The 21,121-nt window shown below is 46.4% G+C and overlaps 1 protein-coding gene across 18 annotated transcripts in view; it reads left to right on the forward strand.

The window, feature by feature from the left end:
- The window catches only part of LOC120900080 (probable nuclear hormone receptor HR3), a 114,102-nt gene that overhangs the window by 92,816 nt on the left and 165 nt on the right, over positions 1-21,121 (forward strand). For 6 of the 18 annotated variants that reach the window (XM_040306644.1, XM_040306645.1, XM_040306646.1 and 3 more), the window contains 10 exons: positions 913-2,581; positions 7,525-7,752; positions 17,560-17,725; positions 17,809-17,990; positions 18,405-18,998; positions 19,425-19,598; positions 19,815-19,918; positions 19,995-20,141; positions 20,557-20,800; positions 20,909-21,059. In XM_040306644.1, coding sequence (XP_040162578.1) covers positions 1,552-2,581; positions 7,525-7,752; positions 17,560-17,725; positions 17,809-17,990; positions 18,405-18,998; positions 19,425-19,598; positions 19,815-19,918; positions 19,995-20,141; positions 20,557-20,800; positions 20,909-21,059 — 3,020 coding nt within the window. In that variant the 5' untranslated portion in view covers positions 913-1,551. The remainder of the gene's footprint in view (positions 1-912; positions 2,582-7,524; positions 7,753-17,559; positions 17,726-17,808; positions 17,991-18,404; positions 18,999-19,424; positions 19,599-19,814; positions 19,919-19,994; positions 20,142-20,556; positions 20,801-20,908; positions 21,060-21,121) is intronic. The other 12 variants (XM_040306659.1, XM_040306660.1, XM_040306655.1 and 9 more) reach the window with 8 other exon arrangements.

Genomic DNA, 21,121 nt, shown 5'->3' on the forward strand with positions numbered 1-21,121 from the left:
TCAAAATTAAAAAGTTACGAATTCCTGTTAGAATTAATTTTTTTTTTCATTTTTTTCATAAATACACTACTTCAAAAACAATAGGATTTTTTTCAAAAGGAGGACAGAAAGATGTCAGGATATGTTCCAAAATGTTTTACTCTAGAAAATCTATTAAATTAAATGCTAGCAGCCTGGCCAGTTGGCCTTTATCTGATGCATGTGCACTTTATTGATTTATTCGGTTCACGCACGCCCATATCAATAAATGTCATATTTCCTCTTATCTTGCCATTGCAACTGCATCGAAAACAGCAACAAAAAAACCCCATTTCCAACCCGTTTTGGGGCGGGATGACGAATTTTTGTTCCCACACCACATTCGCACACTGCTGCTGCTCGCCCTTGTGGTGGTGGTGTGTGAGCGGTCTAGCTATATACCTTTATACTTTAGATTGCAGCGTGTAACCGGTGTATTAATAACAAAGAAATGAAACAAGTAGGAAAAAAAACATCCCCCAAACACACACACACACATACGCTTACACCCCAATATCCGCAAATGGTAACGGCAAACACACACGGCGCACGATATCGGGTATACCTGTGGATGGGATGCTCATTTTTAGGTCAGTCCGTCTGTGCTGATTAAGGTCGACGGTTCCGGTAGAAGCGTCGGGGTTTGTTTTTTTTTCATCCTTCTGGTGGGTGCGTTTTTCCATTCCAGCGGGAAAATACACGTTCTTATCGTTCGGTTTTCGGCGTCGATTGGGTAGACTGCGCGCGAGGCTTGCGTTCGGTTGGTGGTAATGTGATTCGATTCGATGCGTGAATTTGCAAACGGCGAAGAATGAAGGTGAAAGTTCCACAATGGAAAAGGGTGCTCGAAAGTAAATTTGTTTCGTTTTGTTTTGTTTTGTTTTTATCTTGAAGAAAACGTACAACCCTTCTCAGTGAGTGTGTGATGTGAATAAATATTATAAATCAATTATAAATCAACAAAATAAAACAGTAGAAAAGAACATCGTGTCAGTGTCCGGTGGATGTATATAATTATAAAAAGTGATTCATAAGACCCTGTGCATCATAAGAGCACCAATACCAAGAGTTGCTCGCAGCAGTCAACAGTTTCGTGCGTCGCAGCTCCTTCTTCCATTCAGAATTCGTCGACCGGGAAGTAACAAACCCGCTGCAAGGATGACTGTCGAATGTATTGAGGATTTGTATCCCACCTAAGCCCACCCCCTGTCCAGCTGGTGCGTACTACCAGCACAGGGTAAACCCACTAACTGTGCGCAAAGTGTGGAGCGACTGTGACCGTGTGAAGACGAATACGATTACAAAGTGAAGAGAAAAATAAAATAAAACCAAATTAGTGCGAAACGATTAGCTGTGGGCAAAAAAGGGCCTACAACCCTTGACCGAACCGTTCGGTTTGTGGCACGTGCGGTTGTACCGCTCCGAAATTGTAGTGCGTAAAGCAACGCCAACAGAAAACCTAACCTACCTCACCAGTGTTGCACACATCATCAACCTCCCGCCCACTCCCGAACAAACGCTATTTGCTGGCAAATGGATGACGGAGAATTTTTGGACCTGTTCAGTCAATCCTGGAATGGCAAATACCACGCGGCGGCCAACCGTGCAGGCGACGAACCGGCCGGCATCGGAGCGGCGGCGGGTGGCGGGACAGGTGCCGCCGCCGGCTACACCAACTCGGCGGCGGTGGCAGCGGCCGCCACCGCTGCCGCTACAGCCGCCGCCATGGCCGTCGCGCCCAAGCTCACCACGCGGCTTATGCAGCCCCAGCCCGGCTCGACGGCGGGCGGATCGCAGGGGCTGTACGCGAGCACCAAACACTTCCTTGCGCACCTGCCCCCGAACCACAAGCAGCAGCCGAGCGCTGCGAGCGCCACGAGCGCGGCGGCATCGACGGCCAGTGCTAGCCGTCACGCGGCACCGTCACCCTTCAGTGTACCCCCGGCCGGTGCCCAAACGACTGATTTACGTGATACAAACCTAGGGCCTTTAAGAAATACCACTAGCAGTAGTACCAGCAGCAACACAACCAACACCAGCACCAGTGCGGCAAACAACAGCAGCAGCGGTGGCAGCAGTAGCAATACCAGCAACAGTCACGCCAACGGTGCGCAGCATCTGTTGGGCGGCGGCAGTAGCTTTGCGCGTGAGACGCGCGAATTTCCCAAGCTGAGCCATCGGTTGCTGCAGCCGCTAAACCACACGCTCGACCAGGGCCCGGCCCAGGGCGGGTCCGGTGGTTCCGGCCACGCGGCGATGGTACGCCAGGAGGAACAGGACTACAACGCATTCTGCTCAACGCTGTCGGCGGTCGCGTCGATGGCGGCCGCCTCGCTGGCGATGGAGGATGAGGACCTGGCGGACAGTACGACGCCACCGCCGCAACCGTTCACCTCGGGGGGTTTGCTAGCGGCCGGGCTGGCAGGCAACGGTACCGGCGGTGGTGGTGGCAGCGCCGGTGACGCGAACGGTGGCAGTGTGGAAGGTGATCTCGGCCCGAACGGGGAACTGTTGGGTTTGAACGGTCATCAGCATGAGAAAAAGACTCCCAATTCAATTAGAGGTAAGTTTGTGGCGATGCTGTCGGAGGAAATGCCTATTGTTGGGAGTATTAGTACAACACAGCGGTACAGAGTCGGTCGCCTAACAAGCTGGCTCGTGCGATGGGTACCAGACGTGACTTTGAATAATGTATGGGAGAAGTAGGAAACATTCATTATGTCACATAACATCGATTGACAAGCTTCAAGCGGTGTTTCAGTTCTAGTGCACTGGAGAATAGCAAAAACTCACAGAAAATATTTCTTTGTTTATTCCATCGTTTATGCTCATTACAGAGATTTGTTGTTGAATTCCAATAGATAGATCTTCAAAAGATCCTTTAACTCTTATTTGATTTTTTCTGCGGAATTCAGGTAACTCTCTTTGGGAACCTTAGAGGAATTTAAAACATAGAGAGACATTCATCTTGATAAGGAAACAAACTATACCAAATGTTGAAACATAGCATCATGTGACCACAGAAAAAAGAATCGTTCCATGAAGATTTTTATAATCAGTTTATGTACTGTAAGAAAATATCTTAGAATCTCTCAAAGATCTTCAAACCTTTTCAATGTTTTTTGTTTATGTCTTAGTACAACAAACCAAAATTGGGGCCCTTCACGATTCTAGTCATTTTTTTGTATGGAGTTTGACAGTTGGAGGCTGAAATCATGTCAACACTCCATACAAAACCACACACACAACTGGCCTGCAATTTTCAGTCTAGATTATTCTAGCCTCAAAGTTAGAATTAGATTCGAGTACCTACTCGAAAACTGGCAAAACAAGGTGGTGTTTACATTTATCCCAAGGTGCATTAAAGAGATTTGGTGATGAAATCCAGAATCAAAGTGTATGTAGTCCAGGTGGTATCATAGCATGTTTTTATAACCAAATTTGAATATCACTTTTTGACAGAACGAATGAAAACTTTTGCTCCAACGAGCTTTCGGGAGGCTTGACGAACACTCAAAACACTCTTAAAATCTTCATTCAGAAGCAGAAGCGATAAAAATTAGCCTTCTAAGTTAATACACCTTGGGATAAGCCCACCTGTATATTATACCCACTTAGATAGCTGCTCGAAAACTACTATACAATGCAAACAGCTGACAGGCTGAAATTTCAGCCTATGAACTTAAAACGGAAAGGACCTCGTTATTGGCATTTTCTGGCTTAAACTAAGACATATTTTTTTCAATTAAAATACTAACTTTCGAGTCAAATAGTCTATTTCAGAAGCACTCAAGAATCACAAACGTACATAATTACACAAACAGTCTCCAACGGCTCAGCCTCTTTCCGTGCGTAATAGAACATCTATTTTGCAATCCTTTCAAAACGTTATTTATTCCCATCAAAGGCAATCAAATTACACCAAATATCTCGCCAACTAATTCATCTAACCCCTTCCCACCCGCTAGCATCAGCTTCCTTCTATCGATCGAACACAATTTGCAAATTGCACTCTCCTCCCCTTTTACTACCCACACACACACACACACACGCAATCATCCCGCCCACCCGGCCCGGGAAAGATTGCACACTACATAAGTGCCTTTCTGGCTGGCGTCATTGCCATGATTTCTCCCCGCTGCTGCCATGATTCCGGTACATGACCTATGCAACGTTGTTTTCCGTTGATATCGTTTCGCTCGCTTTTCGCGCGCATGGAAGAGACGGGGGGGGGGGAGGCGGAGAGCGCAAAAGAACAGCAATGACAAAGCAGCAGCAAGAGCAAACGGGGTAAGAATTGCATTTGCTGCGTAGTTCGGACGGAACAGCAGCAGCAACAACCAACAAACGACAACAACAAAACGACCAACAAATCGGGGTCAATGGCATTTCGTGTGCGGTTGGTTTGGGTGTGAGTGTGTGCGAAAGAGCGTTGGCGCTGTTTCGTATTCTTTTCTTGCACATTGGGCAAAGGGATTTGCCGGTATTTATGTTTTTTTTAGTACCTATTTTTATGATTGATAAAGCATTAAAATATAAACTGAAAATAAAACCTTACAAACAGCGTGCAAGGTGTTTGCAATTCTGAGTTTTAGCCGTCTGCTGCTGATTCAGCACAAATACACTGCCAACGACGCTGTTTGGATGGCAGCAATATGACGCAAGGGTAGGTGAATGGTACCGGGAAACGGCAAACGGTTAAAAATATGATATTACGAACCAGCTATCGGCTTACCAACACTTCCAAGAACGAGTTACATGAGACTCAGCCTTTTTATCTATTAGCAATCGATATCGTATTGATTGGTAATGAATATTAAAACTCCAAATTATTGCAAATGCTATTTTAAAGGCGCATCAAAACTGTTGCCAAACAATACTAAAACATTGCACAAACGCCAGCAAATATCGATAACCATTACAGTCACACAATTCGAATCGAACGCCCCATAAAGTATCGATTTTCATATTTTCTTCCTGCGTCCCCGGTTTGCTGCCATTCGCCCGTTTTTACCACACAACCGAATACCAAACCGACACCTATGACGCACTGCAATTTTGCATATTTCGCATCAAAGTGTGTCATAAATGCACTCGAGTTCGTCGACTCTTTGGCTTGGGTGATTTCTCTTCCGTGTTTTTTGTTTTCGTTTCTTTGCTTTTCTTTTTACTTATTCAACCGCGTACGTGCAAGCTTTAATCAAACGCATTTGCAATGTTTGTAAGGTGTGGCAGACTATGGGACAGGGCAGACTTTTTGTTGGTTTTTTTTTGTAGGTGATTAAAATTTAAAGTAAACAACAATGATAAGACAATTGCATGAGTAAGCTTCCAATTGGAGGTGACAAAAATTAGCTAAAAGGTAGCTTTATACCTGCAAATATGTACAGTGTTCTTTCAGCATATTTAACTCTGACAAAGCTTCACTCCTCTCAGCCAGCGAGCATTTGAAAGGTACGTTTGAAAAGCCCCGAAGACAGTGCTGTCTCATTGTTTGAGCTGGCAAACCAGACACTCGATCCTAATTGAGCTACCGTTTAGGCTGTGATGGCGGATCACCATTACCATAAGTGGTCACATCATGCTTGCAACGATGACGCGTGTTTGCAAGGTGAATTGATGGGTGATTGTGAGCCGTTCGGGTCCGGACGAAAGCGAACGAAAAACAAAACCCACCAAAGGGGGTTGACAAAGCGAGGCGAAGTGAATTTGTAAATTTAAAAACAACACAGCAGCATCAAAAGGGGTGCAACTGGAGTGCGAGAGCGGGATGAATGCATTTCGCTTGCAGCGACACGTCCCATCAGCATGCATTTGCATCGCAAAACTCCTCTAACGTACGCGGTGGGGCTGGAGCGGTTGCGAGAGTAAACCGAGCGTACGGTAGAGCCTTTTATGAAGGCTTATTTTTGAATTATATACTTTCTCAACGCTTTAACGAGCGTTTGGTGTGGCTTAGAAAATAGGTAGAAATATTTATTTTAAACTTTTTATGAATTATAAATCAATTTTCAATCGGTGTTGGAGGCCAACACGGCACGCGTGCTGGCGTGTTGGTGTATGTGACAGGGCGTGCATTAGTCGTACATCTGCAAGCCACCCGCTGCTGCCAGGACGTACCAGGAAAGGGCAGCCCTGATGGAAATGGTAATGTGCCACCGGTCCGTGCACGCCACCGTCACCGGCCAATCAACCGGGAAGTGTCATGTAACATTACATTACAATAAGCAAGCTTGTGTTTGAAGTTTGTCTCCAAAATAAAGGATGTTTTATGGAGTTAGAGTAATAAGTGTTTGAAATTAAGGGAAATAATTTACAAATTTAAAGGAAATTTTCATTTTGTTTTCATGCTGGATACATTCATAAGTGAAATTAGAAGCATTAGATGTTACACACAATTATGAAACTGGTTAAACTAATTCTACTATAATCTGGTTAATGATAATTCTTCAAAATTCAACATATTTTAATAAATTTACTATTTTTAAAACATTAAAAAAACCAATCAGCAAAGGTTCGTTTCCTAAAAAAATCAGCAAAACTGAAACCATGTGAACCATTACTTTCTTAACGAAGAAATTCACAAATAAATCAAACCTCATCTGGTACGTTCCACGAGCGCGATTAACTTTCTTCCCTTGCAGTACATTCTGCGAAAGTCATATTTCTTCACGTTTTTTTTTTCTTCCTCAGTTTTGTTATTTCAAACGTGTACACACACACACACCCAGAACAGCATCTGACGGCTTGGGGGCTGATTAGCAATGCCCCGGCAATATACCCCAAACTACACAGGCACACATACACACGCACACAGCTACAGCTGATGTGTGGCCGAGGTTATTGACTTTGGCAGTTTGGCAAATATTTATTTTGATTCTCTTATGCATGGAAGATGAACGGCCTCCCCCCCCTGGCCGATGTTCGGTGGGCACGCGTCAGAACGCGAATGTGAACCCGAACGCAAGGGAGAGGTGTACGCTGTTGACGGAGTGGCCAGGGGGGGTTCGCACGCCTTAAAAGCAAATGCTGTCCGAAAACGATGGACACACATCACGTACTGTGGGAGGCCGGGTTTGTGGGAGTGTATTGCTTGGGGTGTGATTTATTTTTCATCACTCACAGCGGTCAATTCTCCCTTTTCGGGGTGCCCATCTTGTATTGATGTAGCTGATGGAGAATGTCACATGAGGCGGGGACTTCTTTACGTTGCTGTCGAGGTTGTTGTAAGTCTGCGGAATAAATTGGGATTACTGGCTTACTGGGGAGCATAACGAAGCAGTTAAGAGGTCCACAAATATTGAAGTTAAACGGTACAAAGTGCTCTAATTATGCTTTCTTTCATCCTTACTTTTATATGTTTATTCAGACTATTTTAAGATAAATATAAAAAAATGATGAAGTGAAAAATAGAGTTTGAACCATCATTTTAAATTATATTTTTTCTAGTTTTGTTGTATATTAGCTTACTAATACCTTTCCCATTCCTTCCAATCTCCTCCACAGCTCAAATCGAGATCATACCGTGCAAGGTGTGCGGCGACAAGTCGTCCGGGGTGCATTACGGTGTGATCACCTGCGAGGGCTGCAAGGGCTTCTTCCGAAGGTCGCAGAGCTCCGTCGTCAACTATCAGTGCCCGCGTAACAAGCAGTGCGTGGTGGATCGGGTCAACCGAAATCGATGCCAGTACTGTCGACTGCAAAAGTGCCTAAAGCTGGGAATGAGTCGTGACGGTAAGTGTCGGTCAAAATGATGGGACGCGTTTGACAGCTGTTAAAATTAATTCTTTTGGAAATTGGAATTGGAATTGGTTGGAAATTGAATGTGCGTCATTTAATAACTTATCAAAAATATTTAGAAAAAAAGTGTAGGAGAATAGTTAGTCCTTTATGGATTTGAACCCAGCTTTAGCATACCGACTGGTTCTGTCTGTTCTGTCCGCGTAATATTCTTCTAAATCACTTCCACCATTCTTCGAAAACCCTACCACAGCGTGACTCAGCGCACTCGCGGCGGCTCACACAAAAGGACATTAAGAATTTTTGCTGCCGCTGCTGCGAAAGGAAGTCGGTTGACTTCCGCCGACCGAATAAAAGGGTCCGTGTTCCGTGCCGGAAGAGGAAAAACATAATAAGGGTAATGGCACCCCGTGACCGGCCTGGCCGTCCGTAGTGCGGTCGTCAAGAAGACGGAAGCTATCGTTTCTAGCGTGTAAAAGAACGGCAAATAATCGATAACGTGAGAGTAGCTCAAGCTGTTTCGGTGATAGTCACAGCCAAGCTGTAAACTTACGCGGCTAGATCGAGCCGTAAACGTTCACTATCAAACAAACTATTTTGTTGGCTTGAAGCTATTTTGTTTCTCCCCTTTTTTTCTAAGGGGGACAATAGAGTACGAAGACAAAGGAGGATTAGTGCATGTGTAAGAGGATAAAACATTCTAATGCAAATGTGTTACCATGTGTGCCGTTGCATATCCCATACGGCGCACCACAACAATGTTGTTTTGTTTGTATTGTGCTTTTTTGTTGTTGTTTTCGTTCTAAACGCGCTTCGACGCACTTCTTTGTTCGCGTGGTACAATTAATATGGAAACATATCTGCTACGCAAGTGCATTTGTGGCTTATCAAATATTTGCTTCCCGTCAAAAGCTAAACCCCCCCCCCCTGCTCCACCATCACCCCGAAACACACCAAAGCTGAAGATACACCAGAGCAAGTGGAACGAACAAAAAAAGAAGAACGCGTGTGTCCGGTTCCGGCATTGGGCCCCGAAACTTGGACTTGGCCTGATAGAACAAACAACCATTATGTTTGTCAGGGTTTGAAGTAAGCGAGTGTAAATATTTAACAATCCAGCTCCAGCAACGCTCCACAATGCCGTTTTTGGCCGGGTGGGGGGTGGCTTTTGTGTGCCGCCTTTTGTGCAGGGCGCAAAAGGGACACTTTTGTCCCTAACGCGCTAACCTGTAAGAGCTGCCGACGACTTGGGTTCGTTAACACTTCTTGAGGGCCCACGTGGCAGATGGTTGCAATACGTTTTAAAAGGCCCACGGTTTATCATTAGTTCTCATTTTCCGGCAGCATTAGCATTATGCTGCTGCTGACAGTTTCGCCCCAAATTAATGCCCAATGGTTAATGGTTCCATTTTGCTGGAAGGTCTACTATTTGCTTCAAAGACGCTGTAAGAAGTTTTGCTGTGCAAGCAGTGAGCAGTTTTTCTTGGAGCCAATCGTTCAACTCCTCGTTAGCTCATCGTCCGGCTCTTAGCACACCAAAACCGTTCGTCACTCACTGAGCGATAGTTTTGGGTGATAGTTTTCCGATGCTAGGCGCTCACTCGCAGTGCACAGCGTGAGTGACTAGAAGCAGCATAACGAGGGGTAGCAGCAGCAGCACGCACGCTCGCACGTGTCGCCAGCATAGAGAGCGCACAGTGGCGCGGCCAGAGTTTATTCACCTTACCCGTACACGTACACACAGCGCGCACACGCACATTGCCACTTAGAATAGTTTGTGCACACGTGGTACGGGTCGGGTCGGTGGAGCGGTAAGCGCAATGGAGGCCCTTCAAGCGGGGTTCGCGCACGGTTCTAGGCGGCAAGGCATGTAGTTCTTGGTGACTGAGGAGCACAAACATACACACAGCAACGGGCCAGCGCATAGCGATAGTGCTTCGCGGGAGGGCGTCCAAACCATTTATGCTTTCCAGCCCCGCATGCGGGTGGACCACAAAGCCCTAAGGGGCTCGGCGAGAAGGGCTAGTTTTATTTTTGGGGGATAGCCGCGACACAAGCGTGAACGTGAAAAGCGAATGCGCACGTCACACCGAACGATTTGCGTGCGGAGCGAACGATCGCTACGCACCGGAACGTATTCCCGCGTAATTCGAGAGGGTGGTCGGTACGGTTTGTGATGGTCGCGAGCGGGTTGCGGTCGCGAGCGGGTGCGTCGGGTGCTGACAAAATATTAGATTGCGCCATGGTCACGGAGCGTTTCTTTATGAGGTGTGTGGTGTGTATGAGGGAAAATTTGCATAAAGCGCTTCGGGGAATGGGGTATTTAGCATTGGCATAGATTAACTATTCGTGATTGTGTCATTGTTTCATTCTACCATTACTTCATCGGATGAGTGGAAATGGTTTGCCGTGCTGGAAACAGGAAGCTAACCAAACTGGTTTACAATGCGTTACGCATACGTGCTGTTGGAAAAACATTTTCTAGTTAGGGTATGATGGAAATAAATGGTAATTTATTTATTACAACCAATGACATCTAAACTAAAACGAACATTTTGGTCTAAAACAGTGCCTTTACCATTTGAAAATGTCACAGTAATGTAATGTTCAACTCATAAAACGGTCAGAAAACTTGAAAAACAAATCAAGAATTTTCTTGGAATTGGAAATTACTCAATCTTGAGAAACTAATGCGTATCAACTGTAGTCCAGAAAACCAATGACAGAATTCTTGAATTATCATTGATATTGTAGACAGCTTGGTTCTTGACTTCCGTGGATTTAGACTTATGCATTGTTGTAAATTTGAGATATTTTCGATCAAATTGTATCGATCTAACTTACGAATTTGTTATTTTGATCTGTTAAGAACTTAATGTAAAACAATCAATTCAATTTCATTTTGAGTAAAAATTGGACGAAATTCTACCAAAAAGGGATATTTGATCCACGCTGATGTCTTCATAGCACATCCATTACCAGCGTATCTCGGGAGCAGACTGTAACACTGTTTTATTAACTTCCTGAGTAGCTCTGAGCAATTAAATCAGATTTATGTGTATACTTCAGACATGAGCTGGATTATTGAATAATATCAAAAAGTTACAACATACTGATATGCTAGTTATTTATAAAATACTTTCAATCCTTGATATCTTGAAAGTGGCCGGCTGGTCTAGTGCTAGATGTAACGACTTCACTAACAGCCGGATATTGCACGAATCAGTTCAGGGGAATTGCACCGTTTCAACTATTGAATTATTATCCTTTTTTCCCAGTAAACCATAGTGTGTTTGTGTTATTTAACAAACAATTGTATAACTTCACATACATTCTCATATTTACTACCAAACCATGCGTAATATCTAAAACTTCCTTCTCCAGCAATGATGTTCTCCCCATTTCAACAAATTCCAAAAAATTGTGCAACATTACAGCATGAAAGTTCATGCCCGAGTTATCGAAGCGTGGAGCCAATTTACCAAACAAATTACCCTCCCGGACAAGCGGGAACGATTTGCCGAATGATTTACGGTCAGTTCATCCGGAAGCGATGCGAAGCGTTGCATCTTAACATCCCGTGTTTGCTCCCAAGCCACCAAGCCAGCAGCCCTGCCCTCTGCATTCCTTTAATAGCTTCCTGTTTTACGCTCCACACAAAACCCTCTCGCGCAAGTGCAAGGCAAGTGGCTACTTTGTAAAGCGTGCCACGTTAACGAATGCGAAAGTGCTTGTTGGCTTGCTGTCCGGAAGAGCTACCAGTGGAGGAAGATGCAACAGCGCTATCGTATCGTGCAAAAGTGAACGCAATTTACCAACGTGCCCAGCTCGGCCGGTGCTTCGGTAGAACGTTCCTAGGGTCTTGGTAGGTTGTCGCTCTGTCCATTCTCAAGTGGCACAGGGATGCCGTAATGAAGACGCACTTAATTACAACCACCGCCATGCGACCGTAGTGCAGTAGTGATGTCACTCAGATCAAAGGATGCACTGACTGCTACTGTGCATGGTGGGTAGGAGGAAAGGTGTTTTGGTTGCTGCGTGCTTCAGTGTGCTAATTGATTTGCAGCGCAAAACGAAGGACAGGGTAGATTGGGGTAGTTTTATACAAATTTGTACATTTAATGAACCTACAAAGAAATTTATTTTAAAAAACATGAAAAATATTAAACATAAAAATGAAAACCCTCAAAGCCAAAGTGTTAATCAGCGTTTATATCGCCTCCCGGGATGGCAAACACACTTCGCTTAGATTTATTGCGCTACAAATTCCGCACTCCATTCCCTGCGGTTTCCCAACTGGTCACGGGGTTCGTTTTAGTAAGCCGGCTGGCGAGCACAGACGTGCCAATGGAAAGCGACACAAGTGATGCCACACAGCGCACCGCGCCCCAAACAATCGGTAAACATCGTTCCGTTTGATGAATCTTTATAATTAAAACTATGAAAATTGCATTTATTTGCATAACAGAGCAATAAATTAATTCGCCAGCCTCCTGGTCCCGCTTTTGCCGGCACGCGGTGGGTGGCCGGCAGTGCCGGCAGTCCATTAGTTCATCAGGATGTTCCCGGGCTGGCTCTTGTTCACTTCGCACGTCTGCAACCAGGCGACGTTCGTCTGGGGATTCTGTAAAGTTTTACAACCCATCCCGCCGCCCCTCCCTTTATCACCCCCTTTTTTCGAGGATGTAAATGGGATGTGTTAGTGCCTGCTTCACCCCCACGCGCACACCCCTCGACTGGTTGCATTTGCGCTTTTAATTTGCAAATCATTTCTCCTACCACCCCCCCGCCCCCCCCGGGGGCTTCCTTTCAATAACAGACCCCGCCCGTCCCTCAAGGTGCCGAAGGTGAGTGACCTCTGGCATTGGGAAAGGGGGGCGATGGTGCGGTATCGTCATTCGTCGTCTCTAAACGATGGCGTAATGCTTGTGAATGTTAACTGATGCCCTTACTGTTGTTGCTGCCGCTGCTGCTCCTTGCGGCTGCTGCCAGCAGGGTATCAAGTGTATGTGTGCAACTGCAAAAGGCAAACGTCTGTCCCTTCTCTGGCGGGCAACCTGTGCACAACCCACCGTGCATGGACCGTGGAGCGTGGGAGGATACAACACACTCTCTCTCGCACACACCGTAATGAAGTGTGTGGTTGTGGTGCAATGGCGGCAATGAGATTTACCACAGCCCGTCCGTGGGTCGACGGTTGACAATACAAGGGGGGAGGGGGGAGTTGTGGGGTTTCGGAAATGTCACACTTTCGCACTTTGCATTGCAAATGCCGTGTGACAAATCGTGCCACGTATACCATACGCATACGCGTCAGCTGTAATCGCAGGTGTGCTGTGGCGCGAGCTGGGTTGGGCCGTGAGTTGCGTGAAAGAATTGGATCGTAGGTTGGAAATTGAAGAAAAGCTTTATGAGGTCTTCATAGCTGATTTTTTCATATATATTGGTATGTTACAGCAACATAATCAATTTAATTATAAAAACACCTAGACAACGAGATGTTTGGAGCAAAATTTACATGCAATACTCCATGATTAAGTACACCGCGATCAACTGCGCGCCACGATCGTATCGCCAACAACAAACACACCCCGAATCGAATACAAATAAGCCTTTATAGTCAGCCTCCCAGCTCACCTGTGACCATCCATTGCTGCTACAGCTTCATCTCGTTTGACACGTTCACTCCTCCGGTACACCCATTGTTCACCTGCCATGACGTCATGGCCCTCAGAGGGCCGGGCACGAGAGAATGGCCATCACAGAAATGGCATCATACGCACTTCCGACGAGTTGTTGCGCTCCGATTGGACATTCCAAAGGCTGGGGTTTGGAAAAAAGGGGTGCAGTATTTTTAGAATACCGAACGACGGTCGTATGTTTGGGCTGGACGACCACCCTGGCTGCCGTAACGGTACGCTCCCGACGCAATGCGATATGATTGATGTTCCGCGGGAGTAGACGGAAGCGAGAGAAGAGAAAAAAAGAATCCCCAAACAAGCTCACTAAACACACACTCCCTCTGGGTGATTTATTTCGTGATGGAATTACTAACACGAACTAGTTGGAGTCATTTAGACGCGTGGAGGAGTGTCTTCCATGTCGTTGGAGTGTATAACTAATAGCTTATTACAACAACATCATTCAACTTCGCACAAGACTGTCAGTGGCAGCTGTTTTTTTATAACTAATTTGATTTCTTTTATTCTTGTATAATGCTAAATCCAAATTCTTTTCTTTTTGTTACATATTTATGTCATCACTAAACCACCCTTTGCCACGATGCCAAAGCTGATAAACTGATGCAGCACCAGCACCAACGCTAGCGCGCATTAACACAGCGACGTGTGCTGGCCGCCCGCATGGCGTCTATTTGCAAGTCGACGTACGAATTTCGCAATCGCCGTACGAAGTGCGGGCGAATCGGTCGCCATTCCTGACCTAAGCCAACGTTTATTGAAGTGCGCATCAGTCGCAGCCAGTAGCAATGGCGGCAGCAGCAGCAAGCAAACAAGCAATGGCCACATTATCTTGCTGTCTGCTATTTGTTTGTGCGTTTGTGTTTTACTGAGCGTTTCATGGCGTTCTACTGCAACTCTTCTATTAAGATATTTCGTCTAAATGGAGCTATGTTATTACATTTCATAAGAAGGTTTTGAAGTCAAATAATTAATTTAAATTTGAATTAATATTATGGGAATAACCTTTTTACGAAAAAAACTTTTTTTGTATCGTTCAATAATGATACTCTTACAGAGTATTAGTTTAACGAGTTTCATTAAAAAAGTGTTAAAATTTTGTTGTACAATATATTAATACAATACATTATTTTGTTCACTTCTATTCCACCATTAACCTTACAAAAAAACTGTCTTAAAAATTCAACGGCAATTCAAGCACCACGTCATTGCAATCGTTATCGTCTGATACCGTCCCAAGCAACAACAGCCCTGGGGCCGGCACGGCAGGTTTGGCAATTGACGTTGGGGTAGGAACAGAGAGAGAGAAGCAAAATTTATCACCTAAACAAACACCGCTAGACTATCAATTCGGTGCGATTCGAGACGGCCGGTGTCGGTGTTTTGCGTGCGTAATTGCACACGGAGAATTGCCAGAAGAATATTGTTTATTTTGCGATCCATTTTTTTTGTCTGTCTCCCTCCAACTCTCTGCCCCTGCTATCATGGTGCACCATTTTGACCTAAATTCAGGCCCAATTCCTCCACACACACACATTGGGGGATTGAATTTCCTATCTTCCAGACACCGGCAGGGTGGCTAGAGGTTTCGCGTTGGGGTAGGTTCGAACATTGGTGTACGAACGACGCCGAAATTGGTTGCTGCGAAGAAGCAACACTTCTGATAACAGACACCCTGCTCCCGCCAGTACTCGGCGGTATCACTCCCCCCCCCCTAACTTCCCAAAAAAAAGAACCAAATGTGCAACGGGCATAAACGCCGGCCGGTCGGGCCGGTAAAATTAGGTCAGCGGCGAGTTTGCATACGTACCGCACGGTCCGTACTTGTTTGGTCCGTCCTCCTCCACCTCGTGTGGTAGTTGTTGTGTTGTTGTTGTTGTTTTTTTATTTCGTCTTGTTGTCTGACCTGTGTTCCCACGGCACTGTGTGTCGCTCGCTTTCCTAATGGAAAGCGAAAGTTACCGACACCCCTGTCGGCGAAGTGTTGTTGATGCGTCTGGCCCGCTTTTTCGAAGGGCGCAGACATCGTTGCGTTGATGGAATGATAGCAGGCATAATGCAACCTCCCCCCATCCCCTTGCATTATCTTGAAAGTGCAGTGGTACGAAGCAGAGCAAAATAATCGATCGTAATTAGGAGCGATTGATCGTGTGTGCAACAAGAGAAAGGGCGAAAAACAAAAACCCGCTCAAGTAGTGTGTTTTGATTCATAATGCATGGGAGCAAGAGATACATAAAATGTCTCCAAAAATACTCATTATAGTAATTATTGTGTTGGTCTTTTTTGCGAATTTCCTGCTATATTCTGCTCAACGCAATGGTGGTCCAGAGCAGTTATGGTGATCTGCTAGAGTTTGCTTGTTTTTTTTTGTACATCAAAAGAAACACGGCGCTGGAATTTCCAGCTGTAAACATTTGCTCCAAGCAAGCTGGCCCAGCGTTGAAAGCATCCTCACTGTTGAGACCATTTTCTCCATTTTCAATCCCAGCGTTAGCACACGCCGTTTAGCGCAAACATTGCCTCTCCAGTGCCGGTGCAGAGAAAGAGTCATAAAACACAAAAGCTAAATGACGCTCGAGATCGCATCGCTTCCGTCGCTCGCATCGACGGCACACGCCATACCACGGATGCCAATTTCTAAAGCATTCCATGCTGGCCAGAAAATGCCAGAGCAATCGAGAACGAGCCGGCGGGTCGATGTACGACGACTGCTCCAGGCATCGCCACCGCCCCCAACGCCGCCGCCCCACACGAAGGGCTCATCATGCCGATGTCAATGTACACCGAGCAGCCGATTATGCAACGCGTGCGCATAAAACCGTAACCGTTTTCACTTCCCCCTTCGTCGTCTGATGCACTTTTTTGCATGCACATCGACCCTCGCACGACATCCCACAAAAACGAATCAAACGAAGACAGAGAGCGGGAATAGTGCAGCGAATTTCGTGCGGAGAAGGGACAAAAGCTAAAGCGCAAAATTAAAAACAGTTCATCAACGGTACACACATACTGGAATAACCCTTCCGCCACGAACACAAGCATATGTGCCCGTGATGCAGCCGGGCTCTAATGAATGGGTGTGCATGTTTATCGAACGTACCTGACCTATCCCAAAATGCTTCCAACCATGCATGCACTCACACACATGTAGACTTGGTTGGCGCTTTTCCGCACCTCCACAGCGAAACAGGACGAAAGCCGAAGCGAAAGCCGTCAAGTGCGGCTTGCAATTTCCCTTTTCCATCTCGCCTATCTTGCGAAATCCGTCTGGCAACAGCGTTGCTGCGGGAAACGAACTAAGAACAAGATGCGATGAGAAAGAATCCGCAAAAAAAAAGCTCAACAATCTAGCGTGCTGCGACGTGGAACGGATGTGAAGAGAACCGATCCTTTCCTCTCCCTTTTAGCTCTGCAACCGCTTCAAGCGTGCTCATCGCAGGCACTTCCTGGTACTGGCTGCATGGTATCCTTTTCCTTCTGATGAGGATCTCATGGGGACTGTTGTATGTGTGTGAGTTACGCGTTCGATGCCACCAGACGTACCTTTCCGGAAACGTGCCGGGATTTGGGGGAAGGCGAGAGCATCGACCATGATTTCAAACCCCCGTCGGCTCCCCACATAGCGTTGGGATGCTTTTTTAATCGATAATCTCTGGACCTGGGCCAACATTTGTGTGCCCACCGTATGAGCGCCGGAACCGGGACGGCTGCCAAATTGTCTGGAGATATGACATGATGCACGAGTGTGTGTGTCTGTGCGATCATGTGTGTGTGTGAGAGGAAAATTATCGATACGTTTCCGCCATTGCAGGATAAAACCAGCGTCCCCGGCTGGTAACGAAACCATTTGCCAAAAGCAGGATCGATTCGGTCAAATACCCGCAGGGCGTGTAGGTTCTCTACCGATGTTTATCTTGGATTCAGTTTAATTAACGAAAAGGATCGATTACAGTTACATCTGGCACATTCATTAGACAAATGAGCGCAGGAAATGGTTGTAGCTCCTATAAATTGACATTCCATTTCCAATAAAAGTCATATCTTTTATGTAAAAACTCAAAAAAAACTCTAATATCAAACATTCGCTTCTTATCATTTCAGCTGTCAAATTCGGACGCATGTCCAAGAAGCAACGGGAGAAGGTCGAGGACGAGGTACGGTTTCACCGGGCTCAGATGCGCGCACAAAATGACGCCGCCCCGGACAGCTCCGTGTTCGACACGCAGACACCTTCCAGCAGCGATCAGTTGCATCACGGTTACAATGGGTAATGTATCGGAAAAAACAGCCCGGGGGCACACATTTTGCAAAAGTTCCAAAGTTCGAAATGACCATTTCCATTAATTTTAGAAACTCTTCCCACAGCTACACATATTCGAACGAGGTCGGCTACAGCAGCCCGTACGGCTACTCGACCTCGGTGACGCCGCAGCAAACGATGGGCTACGACATCTCGGCCGACTACGTGGATAGTACAACAACTTATGAACCAAGAAGTACGATGATAGACTCAGATTTCATAAGTGGACACAGTGAGTATCGCAGTCCGCGTGGCTTTACGTGCCTTCCCGTTTTATACGACCTGTCCTGCTTTTCTACGTTTTGAGTTTTTGGTTTCGTCATTTCGTTCGTTTTTTTTGTGGGAGCAAAAGAAACCATTTATGACGATGGAGATTAAAATAATCATTCACTAACACACCGAACGCATCCACATTACTGGTGAAAAAGGGTGATGGGTTTTGCATGTCATTACCGTAGTGCACTAGCTGGCAAAAACATACAGCAGCATCTTCCTTTCATTGATCCTGCCTGCCCTATCCCACCCATAGTGACGGCCTACCACTAACCCCTTCCCGGTGTGACGGGGTCAAAATTGTACATAACCCATAACCGGTACTTCCCACTCTGTCTTCTTCTCTGTGTGCTACTAACACCTCACCTTGCAGACAAGGATGGCTCGCCGGAACAGAACCGAGCGATCACGCTCAACGATATCCGGTTGGCGCGCGTACAGCAAACGACCGCCACCACGACGACCGGTGTCGGGCAGGGCGGTAGTGATGTGATCGCCGACGGTGTCAATGATGGTGGTGGTGGTGGTCCCCGAGGTTTGACACCCCAGCAGCAGCAGCAGCAGCAGCAGCAGCAAGCGCATCAACCGGCACAAACGGCCACGCATACGCTCCCACCACAGCAACAGCCGCAGCCGGCTGCGGCACTGGCAAACCATCAAACCACCGGCAACGGCAACACCACTACCAGCAATAGTACAATTATCACCATCAAGCAGGAGCAGCTTACCAACGTTGATAGCCTTGTTGGTAGCTTTGTCGATTCAACAACCTTCTTGCCATCGCCACCGGCTAGCCAACAGCAGCAGCAGCAGCAGCAGCAACATCCACACCATCAGCACCAACAGCTGGGCAGTGCGGCACAGATGGTGACGTCCAATGGGGTCGGCGGTCTGGCCGGTGTACCGACGGCGACGGCCGTGGTGGCAGTGGCCGCAACCACCGTCCCAACGCCCGTCACTGGATCAGGTGCGGTTTTTTTGGGACGGACACAAAAACAGAAATGCTTTTTACTTGCTCAGCCGCTAAGCCATTACTGCCCCTTTGAATTCATCAGCCCCTCAAGTCATCACGCAGACAACCAACCTTCCGGCTTGAGCGATTTTTAGCTTGCAACCTCCCCCCGTCCGTGCCTCCCTTTTCCCTGTAGACTGCTAATCCAAACCACCGCGTTACTAACCAACAACCGAACTGTGTCTTTCTTTTTTCTTCTTTCTTTCTCTTTCCCTGTTGTACACTTGTGCATCGAACACTTACACCGCAATGTGTGCTAACACCTAACACGAACCCTTCCCAAAACTAACCTGTACTTCCTGTATTACACACTGTAAACACACTGATTGGTATGCACGATCCTACTTCTACCGTCACCTGGACAAAACAAACACCTTCTAGATGTCACTGGTAGTAGCATTAGACGGAACGACTGCTGCCAGACTGCGGTCGCACCGGGTGGTACCGGGTCGGATGGTATTGCGCACTCTGCACAGGCTCACCATCACCATCACCAGAACACGCCGGTCTCGTTCGGCGAGGATGATAGCTCCTGCGATTCGCACACACGATGGGGTAATGGGCCACTAACCTTACTTAGTATGTACTAGACCGTAATCCACTAACAAGCACTAACCTGTAGACAGCTTTTGCCTGCAGAATGCTCCGCTGCTAGAAAAGATGAAGATCAACATACTGTTATACATCCGACTGGACTCAATTCCTTCAAGCAATTTAAAAAAGGGTGTAACATGATGTTTTAACCAGTCTGCTCCTTCTTACTACTTTCAGCCGAAGGTGATATCAATGACGTGCTGATAAAGACCCTTGCAGAAGCGCACGCAAACACCAACCACAAGCTAGAGATAGTGCACGAAATGTTCAGAAAACCACAGGTAAGACCACAGCGCGTTCTTCACTCTCTTGGATCACTGTCTAACTCTGCCTCTGCAACTCTGACATCTTCTTCAGGATGTTTCCCGCTTACTCTACTACAAGAACATGACCCAGGAGGAGCTATGGTTGGACTGTGCGGAGAAGCTAACGGCCATGATCCAGCAGATCATTGAGTTCGCCAAGCTGATACCGGGCTTCATGCGGTTAAGTCAAGACGATCAGGTAAGTAGATCGTATCTTTTTGCATCTGGTGCGCTACGCCGCGTAGTGCTGGATTTTGCAGAAGTTAATGATCTAGCTGTAGGCAAACATGAAAGTACAACTAACATTCACGGGGTGGGTAAGGTCTAGTTTTGACGTCCAATTATTAGAAAGAAATACCCTGGAAGCATTCCTCAGATCACTTGAGTTGGAGGTTGGGATGTAAACGATCTCAAGGAACATCTGCAAACTAATATTGGTTCGAAGAATAAGACTAGACTTTACTCATCTCAGATTGCGCTCGCAGTAGAGATCAATCACAACAAGATACCTAGAAGAGCTGTATCCCTTCAATGACTTATAGCTCTTACCAGGATAGTACATCATCCTTCCTTCCACACATCTTACTTATGCAATTTGTTGTCCCTTTCGATAGATTTTGCTCCTCAAAACGGGCTCGTTCGAGCTGGCAATCGTGCGCATGTCTCGACTGATGGATCTCTCAACCAACTCCGTGCTGTACGGTGACATTATGCTGCCGCAGGAAGCCTTCTACACGTCCGACTCGTTCGAGATGAAGCTGGTCGCGTGCATATTCGAGACGGCGAAAAGTATTACGGAGCTGAAACTGACCGAAACGGAGCTGGCGCTCTATCAAAGTCTGGTGCTACTGTGGCCTGGTAAGAACGTCCAATTGTGTCTCGCTTTATGTTGTTGCATAGCGACAGAGATGTTTTGAAAAGCATTCAACTATACACATTCCAATTTCTCTGACTGTTTTTTTGCAGAACGAAATGGCGTACGAGGAAACACGGAAATCCAGCGGCTGTTTAATATGAGCATGTCCGCGATCCGGCAGGAGATTGAAGCGAACCATGCACCGCTCAAAGGCGACGTGACGGTGCTCGATACGTTGCTCAACAAAATCCCCACCTTCCGGTAAGTGGACTGAGCCTCCTCTGTAATGCTCAAACGGTTCTTCTAATCCCATTTCTTTCTCC

Source organism: Anopheles arabiensis, chromosome 3 (assembly GCF_016920715.1).
Source record: "Anopheles arabiensis isolate DONGOLA chromosome 3, AaraD3, whole genome shotgun sequence".
Taxonomy (NCBI): Eukaryota; Metazoa; Arthropoda; class Insecta; order Diptera; family Culicidae; genus Anopheles; species Anopheles arabiensis.